Genomic DNA, 18,953 nt, shown 5'->3' with positions numbered 1-18,953 from the left:
CCGTCGTCGACAGTGGTGTCGTCGGCTCCGTCCATGGCTGTGTCTGACAGTGGACTGCTGGTGCTGTCGTCGGCGCAGATGGATACGGTAGGTGGCTTGCTGCCGACGGGGGTGCTGTGGCAATCTAGAGCCGGGTTTGAGCCCCTGCTCCTGGTGGACATTCTGCAACAAGAGGCAGCTGCGTATTCTGCTTCCTGTGGATTGGAGGGGGAACATGAGCCTGTTTTCGATCTGGTGGCGCTGGGTCTGCAAGGTGCATGCCCGTCTACGTCAAGTGAGGTGGGGGGCTGGGCTGCCCCTTTACCCCCTGGTGAATCCACATTCCTTGCTATCCTTGCAGGTGTTGAATACTCTCCAGTCGTCGTTCTGACAATTGGATGCACGGCTTCCGTGGTCTCCGAGCCCGTTGGCTCTGGAAGTTGAGGGTGTTCCTGGTGGGGCCCCTACACTGTCGCCCCCGGTGCGGTTGCCATTGCCGTCGCAGGTTGGTTGGACCGTCCCAGAAGTCGTCCTGAGGAAGGTGAACTGCCCAATTCCAGTCAGAGTGCGCCTCGAAATACCCTGTTGACGAGGTCCTCGTCGCCGACAAGGGACGATACATGGGATACGGACCCGGAGATGGAACCGCCTAGTAGCCCGGCTCAACCGTCTCCACCGGATAATATTGGGGCCTTCGGCACCCGCAACTTCCCATTCCACCTGTGTATGTGGCGCAACCGCAACTTCCAGTCTTGCGGCAGGAGGTGGAACTCATGTTAGCAAAAGGGGCAATAGAACCAGTCCGGTCTCGGAACGGGGCCAGGGGGTGTACTCCTGGTATTTTGTCATTTTAAAAAAAAAAAAAAAGCCCAATGGCAAGTGGAGGCCTATTCTACATATTCGGCCGCTGAACAAGAATCTGCAGTGCCTGAAGTTCAAGATGCTTATGCTGCAGGATGTCATCCGCTCGGTGCAGCCGGGAGAGTTCCTGGCGTTGTTGGATCTGGAAGACGCCTACTTTCACATCCTGATGCGTCCAAACCACTGCAAGTTCCTGCGCTTTATGCTCTGGGACGATCATTACCAGCTCTGTGTCCTCCCGTTTGGCCTGAAGTCGCCTCCTAGGACGTTCACGAAGTGCCTGGCTCCGTTGGCTGCCTTCCTCCGCAGGGAAGGCCATAATGTGTACCCATACCTGGATGATTGGTTGGTGAGGGGCCTGTCGCTGGAACGGATGTTGGAGTCTCTCCTGGCGCCCATGGGCCTGTTGCAGCGGCTGGGGTTTGCCGTCAACTTGGCAAAATCCTATCTGATGCCATCCAGGGACTTGGTGTTTCTAGGGGCTCAGTTTCTTACACAGGACAATCTGGTGAAGCCTTCCAGCGAGCAAGTGGAGAAGTTGTAGTCCAAGGCTGGCGAGTGGGGCCATGGTACGGTGGTCTCGTTCCACAGTTACATGTTGCTGTTGGGCTCCATGGCGTCCTGAATTCCGCTCGTCCCAAATTGCCGCCTGTTCATGAGACCGGTGCAGGAGTTCCTCGCAGACCGGTGGTCGTAGTGTCGAGGGTTTTGGTCGGACAAGGTGGTCGTCTCACGGAAGCTGGTGGTGGACTTGCAAAGAAAATCTCGTACGTGGCATGCCCCTGCTGGAGCTGGATTTTCAGTTCACGATTGTGACAGATGCTTCCCAGGTGGGTTGGGCGGTGCACCTCGACAAGTCACAAGTGCAGGGCCTGTGGTCTCAGGAGGAGACATTGTTGCATATCAACGTATTGGAGTTGAGAGCTTTGCACTGTGCTCTATCGTTTCGGCCTCGCATTCAAGGTGCAGTGGTGCCGGTGTTGATGGACAATAACACCACAATGTTCTATTTGAGGGAGCAGGGCGGCACGCATTCCCGGAACCTGTCAAAGGAGGCTCAGGAGGTCTGGCATTGGGCCATTGCTCAGGGAGTTCACATTGCGGCTTACCATCTGCCGGGAGTGCAGAATGTTCAGGCCGACCCGCTCAGTAGAGACACCAGTCAGTTGCACGAGTGGAAGCTGAAGAAGGAGCTGGTTACAAAAATCTTCTGAAAATGGGGGTTCCCCGCATTGGACTTGTTTGCCACACAGGAGAACAAGCAGTGTCTGGGGTTTGCCAGCAGAGTGGCTCATCCAGAGTCGAGGGGGGGACACGTTCCCGTGGACGGGCCTCTTCGTGTATGCGTTTCCGCTGATTCGGAGGACGATCCAGTTGGTGCGCAAGTACCCGTGCAGAGTGATCTTGGTGGCCCCAATTCTGGCCCAGGCAGATGTGGTTTTCAGATCTAGCAGTGGAAGAGCTGCTTTGTCTGGGTGCGGACCAGGATCTCCTTTCGCAGGACGGCAGCAGTGTGTGGCATCTCGATCCGGCATCTCTCAGCCTGGCAGCGTGGCTCCTGACCACGCTGAGTTCGGTCATCTTGTTGTCTCACAGGTGTGTCGTTGGATCCTGGAGGCGACAAGGGAGCTTTCTATCAATGTATCCTATGGTAGTAAATGGGCAAGGTTCTGTGCCTGGTGTGAGAGGCACCCGGAGGTGCAGCCATTGGACGTCTCTCTGGCCCAGATTCCCCCTTACCTGGAATTGTCATCAAAGTGTATTTGGCATCCATTTCCAGGTTCACACGACAGCGCCATGCTACTCTGCTGTTTAGTGACCGGTTGGTTAAACATTTTCTGAAAGGACTTTTTTTCGAACATTTCCACCAGAGAAGAGGTTTGCTCTGGTGTGGAGTCTCAATGTGGTTCTCTCTGCTCTCATGAAGCTGCGGTTTGAGCCCATGTCGACGGCTTCCTTGAAGTTCCTTTCATGGAAAGTCTCATTTCTAGTAGAAATCACATCTGCCAGAAGGATTTTGGAGCTTCAGGCGCTGATCATTGACCCGCTGTACCCGCGATGAGAGACCAGGTTCTCCTGTCTACTAATCCTCACTTCATACCAAGGGTGCCTTCGGCGTTTCACAAACAGGCTACAATTTCCTTGCCCTCATTCTTCACTAAGGTGACCACGCCGGTGGAAAGAGCCCTGCATTCCCTGGACGTAAAGAGGGTGCTGTATTAGTATCTGGCCCGCACTCAGGACTTCAGGCAGTCAAGACAGCTTTGTGGTGTTTGGTCCCTCCAGCAAAGGACGATCAATTTCCAAGCAAGGACTTTCCTGTTGGGTCTCGTCCACAATTTCATTCTGTCCCGTAAAGGCTGGCAAGCCCTTGAGGGGCAATCCTACGGCCCATTCTGCAAGGTCCACGGTGTCGTTGTCGGCGCTCTGGGCAGGAATCACACTCACTGAAATTTCCCAGGCGGCTTCTTGGGCGGTGCCACATAACGTCACCAGACACTGTCTGGGTCAGCAACATGTGGAAGATGTGCAGGTGGGACGGGTGGTCCTTCAACGCCCGTTTCAATAAGGTAAGCCCTGCAGCTTCTGGGTTTTGTGTTTTACTCTATCACTTGCTGGTTCTGTTATCAGGCATGTTGTTGGATGTTCTTCTTTATGTTTATGGTTATGGCCTGGGGTTGGTTTGCCTGTCATGCACCTCCAGCGTTTGGTCATACTGCTATATAATCTATTCACAGCATGTTAATCCGTGAAAGATCCAATGCTGGAGAAGGGAGTAGTTTCTTATCTGTAACTCCAATTCTCCAGCGTTGGTATCTTTCATGGATTCACATTTGCCCGCCGACCTCCCCCTGCAGGCAAACCTTTGATTCGGGTTTCCTCTACTTTGGAGGTTAAAATCTGAAGGGAAGCCGCAGGGGCGGAGCTATTACCAGACGTCCTATTGGTGTAGCCTAAATCACCCAAAAAGGACGTCGATAGGACACTAAAGTGTTGAGGTTTTCCATAGGAAAACGCTATGTTAAAGCTATGGAGGGTTCCCAGCCTGACGGGAAATATTCACAGCATATGAATCCATGAAAGATACCAACGCTGGAGAAATGGAGTTACAGGTAAGAAACTACTCCCTTCTGGTGATTTTAACAATATTAGTACAAAATTGCTAATCAAATGGGTCCATTTGCTAATCAAAAATATTTAATTGGCAAACTCTGCTAATCTATTTTCGAAAACTAATTTATGCCTTGAATTGCAGGTTAATGTGGCGCCCCCATGTTCTATCCCTCTGTGTCTATACTATTATGTTTGCCATAGGTATTTTGGGTTGAGCATGCTGACTCACCATAGAACACTTATGTTCGCTGTATGACAAGATAAATAATTGAAAAGAAAGGAGGTGTGGGTGCAAGTATATTCTTCATTAGACATGAGTCTATAACATTCTCAAATGGATGATGTCCGACTCGTCACTTATCCTATATTTGCTAGTTAGTACTTCAAAGTGGATAATATAGACTATTGTCAAGTATTGTCTTCTCAGATCGCTGGTTTGTATTGTCCTTACTTCAAGTAGTTTTGTGGCGTCTAAGTGTAGGATATCTTATACATTGCGACAAAAAACAGAACCCATACATGCTGTATCCCTGTGTGGCATTGCACAGTGCCTGCTCTGCTAATCTATAAACCAATGCACAAAATGTGATTTGGTTGTAGTTGCTTCCCGCTAGATGAGAACTAGCAAGATCAAAACACCCATGTCTTGTATCTTTGGGCTTACCCCTATTATGCACTTTCCCACCTCAGTTGATAAATAAATAACTAGAAAGATGTTCGCCTAGTATGGCAATATTTTCTTTTATGCGATTGCTGCTGTGCTTGATGTGGCAGAGTGCCACATGTATTGGCCAAATTATTGTAAGTCTGTTATCTTAACAGGTTCAAAAAATAGGTCCTCGCTCCTACCTTAATAGGGATCTCTTCTGAAATGGGAAAGGTTCCCCGGCACCTTGTGACTTGATGAGCATGTGGGCGCCATGTTACCTGGTTATTTATATGCTCCAACATGCGCGTGATATCTGTGTGTTGCGTTCGTTACAACGAGCGTAAAACTATAGTGCGATTGTGGTAAATAATACCTCTGTCGTTCATTATGCAAACTCTGTAAATGTTCATAAGGTGTGGGTTAATCCTGCTTTGGTTATTAATACACAAATTATCTGTTATCTATAGGCGCCAAAGCACCGTGGCAAGCCCGAATGGGGATGTTGTAGATGCCTCACGCATTTTGATCTTTGGGCAAATGTTTTGTAACGGGTACACTTAAAATATCATATATAGACATTGTAGATTATATAGGAGTAATCATGCAGATGGTAACTTCCATATTGTACAAATATAATAGACATACAGTATTCAGCAAACAGCCAGAGGTAAATGTTGTAACATCTTTTGTGAAGTTCACATCATGTAAAATGTAGTAAACATCAAATTGTATAAATGGTACAATAGACATTCAATTCAGCACTTTGCTCAGGACTAATGATATGCCATGCTACTTTCATTTGACATACAGTGGACAGTCTCGGTCCTGTATGTCCTCAAACCAGTTGGATTTGACAAAAATACATGCATCTCGTGTTCCGTATTAAGGCCCAGTGAGGTACAGCGTAAATTGCATAAGCATTTAACTTCCATACATCTGAGTTTAAGTTTTAGATCTTTACCATGTTTGGCCTTCTTATCTTGCATCTGGTCACCTTTATGCCAGTGTACTGCCAGTGTTCGCTTAGCATCTTGACTACTAAGACTTGCCAGATGCTCTCTGATTCACAACTGTCTTACAGTACTCACTATATACAATTTCTTGCACATAAAGATGATCGCATATACAACGAATGTTGTCTTACAGTTATTGAAATCTTTAATCTTGATGGCCAAGCCATCTTCCTGAAAGCTTGTGCCGCAGTCTGCATGTGCATACCTGTACGTGCTACATTTGTGAAATCTTGTTAGTCTGCAGCCAATCACCGCCGCTGCTGGTTTCATGGCTGCTAGTATCGAGAAATGATGGGCATAATTGGTTTCTGATGGTTGGTGCTCGTGTGAACCGAAATGTTGGCTTATGTGCTATGTACTGTTTGAGGTTGTAATCCATACGTAAGATGTACCAGTGTTTTTTGCACCAATTTATACAGATTGTGCGCATCCTTCGAATATTGTGAGATCACGTCAATGGTTGTATTTCTACTCTTTGCTTTGTTAGGGGTAGCTTTTAGCATGTTGGACCCGTCTAATGATTTGGTTCTATTATGTGATCTCCTTTAAAATTACTGACGGGTACCATCTCTGAGTAATTGGCATTCTTCATCAAATTGCTCTTCCTTACTGCAATTTCGATGCGCCTGGTAGAACTCCCCTACCGGTATGTTGGTCACAGTAGATCTTTGATAGCAACTCCCTGCATCACAACCTTAAACCTATTAAATGTTAAGGAATCTGGGATTGCCCAATTAACATATGCTTGTTCTGTGTTCCATTTTTCTTTGTTTCCAACATTTCCCCTGCCTGCCCCAAATTTACGAACAATGTATGTAACAGCAAATTAATATTTCTCTTTTTTTGGAGCGGTTTATTTTGATCATCCTTCCTTTAAACATTAAGTCTGCCTTGGAGACGATTTGTGGTCGAAACACGTGTAGGCTGCAAGCAGGCATTGCCATTTGCCTTTCAATAAATCATGTTTATGATAAACTGTGTTACTATTGTATGATTTCACAAGATTTCCAAACTGTCTCACTATTGGACTATTTTAAGATACTTATAGTTGAACAATAGATACCTTGCAGGCCAAGCACAACCTGCCAAACCAATACAGATATTTTCAGAGGCCTGGGGTAGAGCCTCCTTGTGTTGTTGTTTTAGAGAGCCAGAGCGCACCCACCAGCGATTCTACCCTTAGCTGTCCTAACCAATAAATTGAGTATGTTCGTTCAGCCCAGCAGCTGGGAGAAGAGGGCAGGAGCCTCTTCTCCTCAGCCCTCCTGCTACTGCATACTATGGAGGAGCCCTATCAGCACTCACAACATGGTGAGATAGTGAGTTCCGACTGGAGTCAGGAGCATTGCTATTTTTATTTGGGTATTTCTCGCTTCGAGCAGAGAAGCACTCTTAACAGTGCTAACGAAGCGTCTCAGCGCTTAAAACAACACACAGCCGGTGTTGCAGCTATCCGATCCATAAGGTACCATTACTGGCCACGCGCCAGGCATTCACACGATTTTGAGAAAGCATCTTTGAATTTCCACGCCGCAGCTCCTGATTGGCTACCCTCAGCTACTTCTGCCCACTACCCGAACCGGGAAGCGGAAGCCGGCCTTTCGGAGAAGGGCCGAGGAAGAGGGCCTGTCTGTGCCTGTCCGTGACGGGCCGTTGCCTGGTCATATTGCCACCTCTTCTTCGCATTTCATATCGCGAGTACATTGCTTGAGCCCCACTCTATTTACTTGTAGCATCCAATGTGTTGCTAGTACATATGTATTGCACACTCTTCAGTATCCAATGATGCTATTCAAATGACTAAAGATAAAATGTCTGGACCTCCACTATCCTGGTGACTCTTTACCTGCGTGCGGTTTCCCTGCGCTGCAATGAAGTCCAGACAGCGTCATTTACCTTTTTCAGCAGCAAGTCACTGCCCGATGCAATTGACCTTTCGGTGGAACACGAGATCGAGGCACACTCGGGTTTACTGTATTGTATACAAGGGAACTGAGATAGTACGGAATGGACCATTTTTCAGCCCATTGACTCTGTAAGAGTTCTTGGCCCGCATAGTTGATTTACCCACACGTTTATTGTTATTACTGTGTATTTAATGACCCACTGCACCAGCGCTGCATCATAAGCTACCCACAGACTACTCTGCTATACACTGTGCTTACTGTAGGATCACTGCATATCCTTTCTGATGCACTCGTAATTTCTATAATGTACATTTATTAGAGAGCCCGATTTGCCTAACCATATCGGTAATATCATAAATGTACATGTTAATTACTGCCTGATTATCACTATTAATGTTGCACAATGCACCATTACTAAGCCACACCAAATGAAACCTGTAATGCCTAACTACCATCTGCTATGTGCCAAACTCCACCATGCTAGTGCAATGTTATAGAATTGACATTTGGTTAACGCTAGTGTTATCACTCATTGTAAGTTGTAAAAGAGCATGACAATTTGATCCCACTATACATATGGTTACCTCCGCTGATAACTAGTAATGTATTGCGCAGCATGGTCCATGTTTATTTGAATTGTACTATGCCGCATTATTTATGCAGAGATCACCACAGACGCTAACTCTTAAGTTAGTCTGCCATTTTTGTTAGAATTACCAATTCCAAACTATGCTCCTAGCATTGTATAGTGCCTTATTATCATAAGTGGCTTGCTGCGAGAAGTAACTTGGGTATCAGAACGACTTTAGCCACATCCCACTCTGAACATAGCCATATTAGACTGGCTATTCATCACCATGTTCCCATTCTGGGTTGTTCAAAAGTGCCTACCCTGTACTGGTAGTCCTTTCCTTAGCTATAGAAATGGCCCCACTAGACATCACCCCATTCCATGCCCCACGCCATTCCTGCCCTCTACACCACCATTTCCGCCCACTAAATATTATGCCCATATCTCAGGTTCTAGTAGTAGCGCTCCTAGTCTAGAGCCTACCTCCGCCTTATACATGACGGCTCCCACTCACATCCTAAATACTACAGACGACCCCCATACTCGTCCCATACACAACAACACTAGACTTTATCGCCTGAGCTCTCATTCCACAATATGCCCTCACTGGCAGACTCCAGCTTTTGTGACACCTAAACAGCCCAAGCCTAAAGCTTATCTGCTCAACAAAAAGTACAAGATACCTATGGCATTGACCACCAAACAAGATCCCAGTGCCCCACACTTACGGATTCCCATTACCTCTGCTACATCTGAACTTGAGCTACCAACTAACTTCAAAGGTGCCCTTATCAACGCCCTATCTCTAGGAGCCCACACCATCGAGATACATGACCTAATTATTGAACAACTACTGGACCTACTAGTAGTCACAGAATCCTAGCTTCACCAAGCATCTGGACCTTTGCTAGCTCTCGCCATCCCACCAGAATACACCATCCTTAGGACCGATAGATCCCATACTCAAGGAGGCGTTGTAGCCATTATAGCTAAGACCAATTTACAACTAAGATCCTGCCCCCTCGAAGATATAGCAGGCTACTAGCCAAATTCGCAACAAATAAGAAAACCTTGAATAACCTTGTGGTGATCTACAGATCACCCAATACCGACACTCATCCAGACGTAGATATGCCTTTGCTACTGGCCACGCTCATTAAACCAAACACTAAATGCATTATCCTTGGTGATTTGAATTTAGGCTTCAATGACGACCAAGACTACAAAGCAGAAGCCCTACACTCAGCACTTAAGGATATGAATTTCACACAACTGGTGAATGCCCCCTACCCATATTAAGGGCAGAACATTGGATTGGATTCTCTCACTTAACACTACGTTAGTTAGTGAATCAATCACACCCCTTGGTTGGACGCACCACCACAGTATAAAATTCATCCTTATGTGCAACGAAACTTGCCCTCCTAAGACCAAAACAATGGACACCTACGAAGCCAGAAACACTTGTAAACTCACAGTTGAGAATTTTGCCCCTATCCTTAGCAAAGCACTGGAAACTAATTTGGTCACCAGCGACAACCCATGCATCCTTGCAGACTCCTACCACAAATGCCTCACCGCCACTATTGACGCGGTAGCACCGTTAACGACTAAAACGCGACGTGCTGACAAAAGAACGTGCTTTTTTCAATGAAGAGTTAGTATCGCTAAGGCGAACTAAACGATCTCTTGAACACTCCTACAAAAAACTTCACACTATTGATTCCACAAATGCTTTTAAGGCTGCAAACAAAACCTACAAAGCGGCAATTATCACCCACAGAGCTAATGCATATAACACTCCTATTAGTAACGCCTCGTCGGACTCTAAAGAGCTTTTCTCTATCCTTAGAGAATTGGAAAACCCCACCCCAGTCACGGCCCCTGCTAATTCCAGCAAAGAATAGGTGCACCACCATTCAAGATGCCTTAGCCTCCAAGATCGCCTTGTTGGAAAACAAAATGATCACTAAAAGACAAATATTAGCTGATAGAAATGCTCTAACAAAAACACCCTCACAAAATCTAACGAAAATACCAGCTTACTATTCCACTTCACCCAGTCACGCAACACTATCTCCAAATTAAAAGCCTCCAACTGTCAAGGGGATAACATCCCAGCTCACCTAGTTAAATCATGTGCACCCACCCTCAGCCCTATTAGAACCAATTTTATCAATGCTTCCTTCAATACCAACATGGTCCCGGCCAGCATCAAAGAAGCTTGGGTCACCCCACATCTTAAAAAAAAAAAAAAAAAAAAAAAAAACCTTGACCAAAGTGTGCCTACGAACTACCGACCAATAACCACGGTCCCGTTATTGCTCAAGATCATAGAAAAAATAGCATATACACAAATCCAAGCCCATCTTGAAAAAAAACAGCTCCTTGGAGCTAGACAATCTGGCTTTAGGCGTAACCACAGCACGGAAACGGCACTCCTTAACCTGAAAATCCAGATGGATACCATCAGGGACTCTGCATACTTCTGCTGTTAGACCTGTCTGCAGCGTTCAACCTTGTGGATCACGACAAATTGTGCACCACTCTAGCTAATGACTGCAATTTTTTATAAAGATGCCACCCTGTGGGTGAAATCCTCCCTAGCCGAACACACGTCTAGGTTCACCATAGGGAAAGAAGCCGCCAAACTCCTTCCAGTCCCAATTGGGGTACCCCAGTGGTCTTGTCTCTCTCCACCCTCTATAATGCTTACACTAAGCTTCTCTTCTCAGCATTAGACGACATGGGTGTCATCTACACCAACTTTGCAGATGACACCCAGATCCTCATACCTATATCGGGGAATTAGACCAGGACACTAGACCATCAATACAATTTATGCTATAATCCAAAACTGGATGGCCTTGAATAACCTCTGCCTTAACGACGAGAAGACAGAGATTCTCATTGTGGGATCCCAAACTAAAATAGGCGCCCTCCATTCGGACTACTCCTCAATCAACATCAATGGCACGTTGATTCCAGTACTTAAACAAGTAAAACCTTAGTTTACCTAGATGCCAACCTCACAATGGCTAAACACATAAGCGCATTCTCGTCGTCCACATCGTATACTTCAAAATGAATTGCGTTAAACCGCCAATTTCTCACACCCACCAACTGCATTTCCTTGGCCAGGGCACTGATTTGATCAAAGTTGGATTATTGTAATGCGTTATTACTAGGGACCTCCAACACCAACCTTAGTAAATTACAACTAATGCAAAACAAAGCATTACGGGCAGCTTTAGGAATAAAAAAGTCCGACCATATCTCTAACATTTAGGAGGGAGTCCCAGTGGCTACCCATTAAAGCTAGAATCATCTTAAAAACATTATGCATCACCTACAAATGCCTCTCCAAAAAAGCCCCCATCTATTTGAATAACGCTATAAATAAAAAAGAATCCAACAGATCGCTGAGATCCAGCAACAACCTGCTCATGGGGATTCCCCCGCTACAAAAATACTAGAGCTGGGGGCAGCAACTTTCAATTCTTGGTCCTCAAACATAGGAACTCCCTCCCTCTTAACATCAAAATTGAGGAATCCTTCCATTGCTTTAAAAAATTGCAAAAAACCTTGTTATTCAACCAATTTTAGTAATTTGACATTATGACCAACACTAGTCTGCTTTCTCAGGGCCAGAAAGCCACCCCTGCCCCCACTGGAGGCCAGCTTCAGAAAAATGTAAATACGCATTATTCTTCCACTGTTTTAACCTATGTATGTAAATATCACTGTTATTTCTTTGTGTATTACTGTCCATCCACATGCAAGTATCTGAATATTAATGCCTAAGTTGTCTGTAGCCACGCCGTGATACCCCAGGGTCTCGGCATGTAACAAATGTAATAAATAAATAGGTGGACATTCTATTCTAGTTTTGGGTTATCAATGCACTTCACTCTCTCTGCCTATCTAACCTTTTGGTTGTTTCAACAGAGAACTGTTGTTCGAATGGATGAATCTAGAGAGGAACACATTACAAGGCTGCTAAATGCTGTCCAGACTCCTAAACCTGAAGTCAAAGAAGAAAAAGAAGAACTCAAACCGTGGTCTTGGCGTGCCACAGAGAGTAAAAAGTAAAGTATGCTTTTCATCTCCTCTTGTGCTTGATAGCACCTTAATGTGGACCTAATGATTTAGTGCACACTGGGTCAAGGGTTGTATGTCTGCACCTTTGTGTCTGTGAACTAATACTAGTCTTCTCACAGGTCACTTAATATTTTTCTTTTCGGTGACCTAACATTCTCTCTGGTACAATCTCTTATTTCTAGCACTATTAATAGATCTCTCTGTATTTTCTAAACTGTATGGAAAAATGCTGCAAAACACTTCACTTTAGCGTGCCAGGAAATATAGAGGGGTGGGTGGTGGTATGGCCAAGAAGGCTTAAAGGGTGAGCGTGATAACAATTGTTTTGTTTTTTTGTAAACTCTTTTTATTCAGTATTTGCAAAGCATGGAACAGAAATAATGTGCCCGTCAAGTCCAGGACATTGGTTGGGCATTAATAGTGTCCCATTCAATATCTCATCAATCACGTCCAATCATATGTATATGTCCATTAATGCCCTGAATTAACGTGACCATTTTGATCACCAGTAGAATGTCATTTTACATTCCTGAAAATAGTGCTCTGAAGGCAGAAGGAACATGTGTTTAGCCAAAATAAAGGTGGTGATTCTTCTGAGATGAATTGCCGATGTCTGTATGCCAAAGCCCTGCTGTTCGATCTCTCTGTATGGCATATGTATTTTTACATGCCACAGTTGCAGGTGTAAATGATCAAACCCGGTTAGTGAGGAGCTTAAAGTCAACAGATATCTTGGTGGAGATTTAAAATGTTTCTAACTGCCCCCACCTTCTCTGGCAAGCACCAAATGTTACCATTTATTGCAGATCAAAACACGCCCTGCACACAACTGAAGTGGAAGATGCAAGCTCCCTTAGACAACTGCCCTAGAACGCAATGCAGCCGAGTCTGTGATTGCACCCTAACTGATTTCCATGTTGTAAATCGAGGTAGTTATTCATATATTGAAACCCTTGAAGACCTTCGAGGCTCCATGGCAATGTGACCAGAGGCAGCACACCTCTCCCCTGGAGATGACCATAATATATAAGTAATAGGCTGTTACATATCCAATTTAATATTTTACACGGTTTGTTATACCACAGAGACACTGTGAGATGACTAGAGGGTAGTGTGGAGTTATGATACTGTTTGTTGCAATAACCTTACTAAGGGTCAAAAGTGACATTACCATGGAATGGGGAGCAACCAAGGTCTTGATGATGGGTGGCAAGTCTGGTTAGAAAGGTTCCTGTAGTTTGAGAAGCTTGTATATTACCACTGTGACATGCTACAGGTCCTTTTTGGTCATCCTCCACTCATGCAAACAATTGAAGACAACTGCAGTATACCATGGAAGGGTAAATGGTATGTACAGTTGCCATTAAAATATCACGATTAACATGGCCACGATTTAATTGGCTTAGCTCAGCGCGCAGCTAGTGCCATGTGAGGTCCAGCAGGGTGAGGACTTATTTTGTTTGCTTAAACACAGCAGAATACAGGAGTCAATAGTGTATCATTTCAGAATCCAAACTTAACCAATTATCGGTCCACCTGCTAAGAGAACATTTATTTTAATTTTTGTCTTTGTATAGCGCCTTTCACCATAATTAAGGTTCCAACGCGCTGTTGGTTCAACGCCCTCTGAGGGACCGGAGTCCAAATTTGACAGAGTTAGGAGGTGGTTTTATGCGTTGTGTGCATTACAGCCATTTGAAGTTCTGTGAGGGTGGCCAAGACCCTGCTAGTCACCCATGTTGGAATGACATGTGGATGTGTGCTTGCAGGGGAGGTTACGCACATGGCTTCAGGAAAGTAAAGGCAGCAGGAGGCTAGCTTCCTCTTTTGAGCCAGTTTTCAAACCACAATCTTTGTCAGTATGAGTCATAGCCTTTTTTTGAACCAACCTTGTGTCAGCTACTCTACCAAGACAGGGAATCTACTAAACGGATCATTTTGAAATGTAATCTTGTCAGACTGCATGCAGCTAAACGCGATCCTTTAAAGTTGCAAAATTCGGATCTCTGAAAGAGAAAGGGGAACATGGGAACAAATGAGTCTTAAGAACTGATATCCAAATGTTAAAACTTATAGGGTAGCCATTTTACTGGGGGGGGGGGGGGGGGGTGTGTGTGTGTGTGTGTGTGTGTGTGTGTGTGTGTGTGTGTGTGTGTGTGTGTGTGTGTTATTACAGTTTGTTTTTCGAAAATGGGCGTCGACATAGGGCGTGCCAGTAATACTATCCCTAGTGTGACGTCCACTGTACCCATGATCCCTCACACGTGTAGGACAGTCAGATTGTTTTTTTCCGCCATACTTGTCGGAAGCATAGTTGCAGAGTTCCCTGGCTTTTAGCCATTTGTGATTAATTATTCATAAATTCCCTGTTCCTCTTATCCCAAGTCGAGAATTCAAACATCGACGCCGATACTGAAGAATGAACAGCCGTCGAGACTGCACAACGGACTTTGGGCCCTGGATGGTTTCTGGCCTCTGCCATGCAAGTAGGGAGAGTGGGGGGTGGACATACTCACACTTGTTTATTTCCTACATATACTCGCCCTCTGCCACAAAGTAACATATGGAGAGTACTCCTTTTAAATTCTGCCCCAAGTGCAACCGCAATTTCCCTTGGGTGGATAAGCATAACACCTGTAATCTCTGTTTGCCTAAGGACCATCCCGAAGCCAATTGCAGAGCGTGTAAGCTCTTTAAAGCTAAAACTCTTAAGGACCCCTCCACCAAACGTTGAGCCCATTACGCTAGGCAACTCAAGGCCATGGACGCTGTGGGATCCTTCTGTGATGGCAGCAACACTGCCGTTTTGGACGGCGCGGGTGCTGGTGTGTCGTTAGACACCCAAGCGCGCGCCCATGACCTCGGAGGACTCTCCGGCGGGGCAGTTATGGGGACCACACCCGGTGTCATGAGCGCTACCCATACACCTACATCTAAACACACTAACCCCTCCCGAGACTCGACATGCGTGTCGAGCGATCGGCAGAAAAAGGCACAAAGAGTGCGGTCCGCAGATTCGGTGTTCTCTGGCCTTTCCAGGTCTCGATCGCCTCACAACACACAGCAACCGTCTACGATTGCTAAGGGTGCCACGCTTCCTAAAGTCACGGAGGTCTGGTCGTCAGAAGACAAAACCGACCTCCACCCCAAGCAGCAATTTCAAAGTCTACTCCGAGTCTCGACGTCGCCCTGTAAATCTTTAAACCCTAAGGAACCCACCTCTGAATCTCAACGCCAGGCGTCAAAAGATTCAGGGAAATCCAAGGAGTCAGGGAAACATGCCTCCACACATGGGAAGGGGGATAAACATCAGAAAAAACAGTCTGAACACCAGGTTCAGAAGGACCAACATAAATCTTCTGATAAGACCAAGATCCCTGACCCTGTCACTAGGCCTAAAGTTGTCCCTCCCACTCCAGAGGATATTGGAATGGAAGGTGAACCTCAACAGGAGGTAATAGTTCCCAGTTCTAAGGAATGGAGCCCTGAAGACATCGACGGGGTGATAAGGCGAATGTCTTTTATGGCAAATATTTATGAGAATAATCCTGATTACTTTCTGAGCTATCAGAATACCCCTGCTACTTCTACTCCTTCCGGATCCAAAGACCCTCAGCCTCCTAGTAAGAGACCTCGCACTGAAACTCCAGTTCAGGACCTGATTTCAGACCCACTCACTATTCAACCTTCCCATATGTATGCTGAATATCCTGACATACAAATACTGGACGACCAGGCAGGGGTTGAATATTATGGGGGGGGGGGGGGAGGAGGAGGAGGAGGAGGAGGAGGAGGAGGAGGAGGCGGCCCAGGCCCACCAGTGAATGACTCACCTGTGGATAATCAGCCTTTACTATACGAGGTCTTAGCTAAAGCTGCAGAGCACTTTCAGATAGACACTCAAGGGGCTCAAGAAGAGAGGGACTTTGCAGAGGAAATTATGGGGGATAGGAAATCCGTTGCCCAAGCCATGCCAATTCGGAAATCCATTCGGCATAGAATTGATCCCTCCCTCCTCACCCCTAACTTGACCCGGCAGTCAACCCAAGAATAGAAAAACTATTCAGGGCCGCCCCCTCTGATCCACTTTATATAAGGGATCAGCTTAAACCCGACTCTTTGGTGGTCACAACTACCAGAAAGAGGGCGGGTACACCTCTAGCATCCTCCGAAGCTCCACCAGACAAGGAGAGCAAAAGGATATATGGGCTAGGAAGGAAAGCAACTTCCACCTCCGCTTACCAGGCAAGAATTGCTAATACCCCCACTCTGCTGGCAAGTTACAATTGTCACCAATGGGAGCAGGTAGCTGCCCTCATTGCCTCCGCATCTGAACCTCTAAAGGGTCAGTTGGCCCAAATTGCGTCAGAAGACAGATCAGTGTCCGGATGCATTCTCATGGCGACCTTTGACGCGGCAGACAATGCAGGCCGGCTCATCGCAGAGAGCACAGTCCTCAAGAGACACGCTTGGCTAAGGCAGTCGGGGTTCAAACCCGAGACACAAGCCACTCTAATCGGCATGCCGGTGGAACCAAATGTCTTGTTTGGGAAAGCGGTGGAAGAAGCACTCAAAACAGCAAAAGATGAATATGAGACCCTTAAGTCCCTTGGTCAGCTAACCAATAAACCCACGAACCAACGAGGGGAATAATAATTTTCTTCGCTCCCGTGGCCAAAATTCCCAAGAGGGTCCAACTACTCCCAAGGGCAAGGTACATTGTGGGTAAACAACCAACAGGGTCCCCAAAATTTCACCAGAGGTGAACAAAAGTGGCCGTGGTAGAGGGAGAGGTAGCCCCGGTAGAAGCGGTACGCCTCCCAACAAACAGGGATGCTCCACTCAGGGTCCCTTCCCATGCATCCCCAGTAGGGGGGCACATTTCCAGCTTGACCCACGCATGGGAGGGGAATCGCATCGGACAGATGGGTACTGTCCACAGTGTCCGCAGGAGACTGCATCAAACTGTTGGAGCGCCCCCGCAACCATCCTCCAAGACAAAATACACTCCTTGGAGCACCAAACAATACTCCTTGAGGAGATTGTCATTCTTCTTGCAAAGGACGCGATAGAACTTGTCCCGGACAACCAGGTAAACAAGGGTATTTATTCAACTTACTTCCTTGTGCCAAAAAAAAATCTAACAATGCGCCCAGCAAACAAGTATGTCGAGCCTCAAAAATTTTGCATGACTACCCTCCAAGAAGTAATGCCCCCACTAAAAAAGGGAGATTACTTGGCAACATTGGACATGAAAGATGCCTATTTTCATATTTCCATGTTTCTTGCGCTTCAAGGTGGACAGTCAGCACTACCAGTTCAAGGTGCTGCCCTTCGGTATAGCCTCGGCTCCAAGGGTATTCACCAAGGTACTGGCGGTGGTGGCGGTTCACCTATGTAGGGAGGCAATCCGTGTACCCTTATTTGGACAACTGGCTCATCACGGGGGAGACCCCAGTAATTTGCAGCGACAACATCCAAAGAACGATCGACCTCCTCTTCGAATTGCGCTTCTCAATCAACGAGAAAAAATCAAGCCTGGTGCCAAGCACTTCAAAACAGTTCTTAAGAGCTGTCTCAAACACTCAAGAGGGGTTGGCCTTTCCATCAGAGGAAAGAATTCAGAACCTATTACTGCAAATTACTCTATCAGTCCAGTCGTCAAATAAGGGTTCGCAAAGCGATGTGTTTGCTAGGCATGATGGCGTCATGTATTTACCTGGTTCCCCACGTGCGCCTGTGCATGTGACCCATGCAGGAATTGTTGGCGAAACAGTGGTCTCAGGCAAGTGGTCAGTGGGACGATCTAGTGGTCGTTTCACCAACACTAGTACTGAGTCTTTGCTGGTGGACAAGAGAAAATCTGTCCAAGGGGAAACCCTTTTACGATCCCGAGATACAGGCGGTAGTCCCAACAGATGCATGCCTGACAGGGTGGGGAGCTCACCACCTCCACCACACAGCTCAGGGTCTCTGGTCTCACTCAGTGGCCAAGAATCACATCAGCCTGCTAGAGCTTCTGGCAGTATTCAGAGCACTTCAAGCATTCAAGCCCTACCTGCTGAATCTGTCAGTGCAGATCCGGATGGACAGCACTAGAGCCATGTTTTACCTGAACAAGCAGGGAGGAACTCGTTCGCAAAATCTGTCCAAGCTTGCCCAGAAAATTTGGATATGGGCACTCAGACGGAAGATCTTCCTGTCATCTCAACATGTTCCAGGGGATCTCAATTCTCTGGCGGATGCTTTGAGCAGAGATCCCCTCCCAGAGGAACACGAATGGTGTCTACACAGAGAAATCGTAGAAGATATCTTCTCTCAGTGGGGTTTCCCCACTATAGACCTATTCGCCACAAGTGAAAACAGACAGTGCCCAGGATTTGCATCCAGGTTCCCCCAGCCAGACTCCCAGGGGAACACCCTGTGGATGAACTGGTCAGGGATGTTTGCGTACGCTTTTCCATCAACACCTCATCAGGAAGGTGGTCAACAAGATGAACAGAGTCAATGTCCTCGTCCTAGTTGCTCCCATGTGGGCGAGACCACCGTGGTTCCCACACCTACGCAGACTAGCGGTGTGCGAACCCATCAAACTCCCAGGCTGGTACAACCTACTTTCCCAGCACCAAGGTCAAACAGTGTATCCTCAACCCAACTCGATGAACCTAGCAGCATGGATCCTGAGGTCATAGAGTTCGGACATCTCAAATTACCACAGAGATGTATTGACATCCTAAAGGAATCTAGGAAGCCAAACA

The 18,953-nt window shown here is 46.5% G+C and overlaps 1 protein-coding gene across 2 annotated transcripts in view; it reads left to right on the top strand.

Annotated features, from left to right (window-relative positions):
* The window catches only part of DHX36 (DEAH-box helicase 36), a 1,119,030-nt gene that overhangs the window by 56,175 nt on the left and 1,043,902 nt on the right, over positions 1 to 18,953 (top strand). For both annotated transcript variants that reach the window (XM_069618410.1, XM_069618409.1), the window contains exon 2: positions 12,043 to 12,182. In XM_069618410.1, the coding sequence (XP_069474511.1) occupies positions 12,043 to 12,182 (140 nt within the window). The remainder of the gene's footprint in view (positions 1 to 12,042; positions 12,183 to 18,953) is intronic.

This window comes from Ambystoma mexicanum, chromosome 10 (assembly GCF_040938575.1).
Source record: "Ambystoma mexicanum isolate Mex_15411 chromosome 10, UKY_AmexF1_1, whole genome shotgun sequence".
NCBI lineage: Eukaryota > Metazoa > Chordata > Amphibia > Caudata > Ambystomatidae > Ambystoma > Ambystoma mexicanum.
Note: the sequence above shows the minus strand (reverse complement) of the source record. Positions and strands in the feature narration are given on the sequence as shown.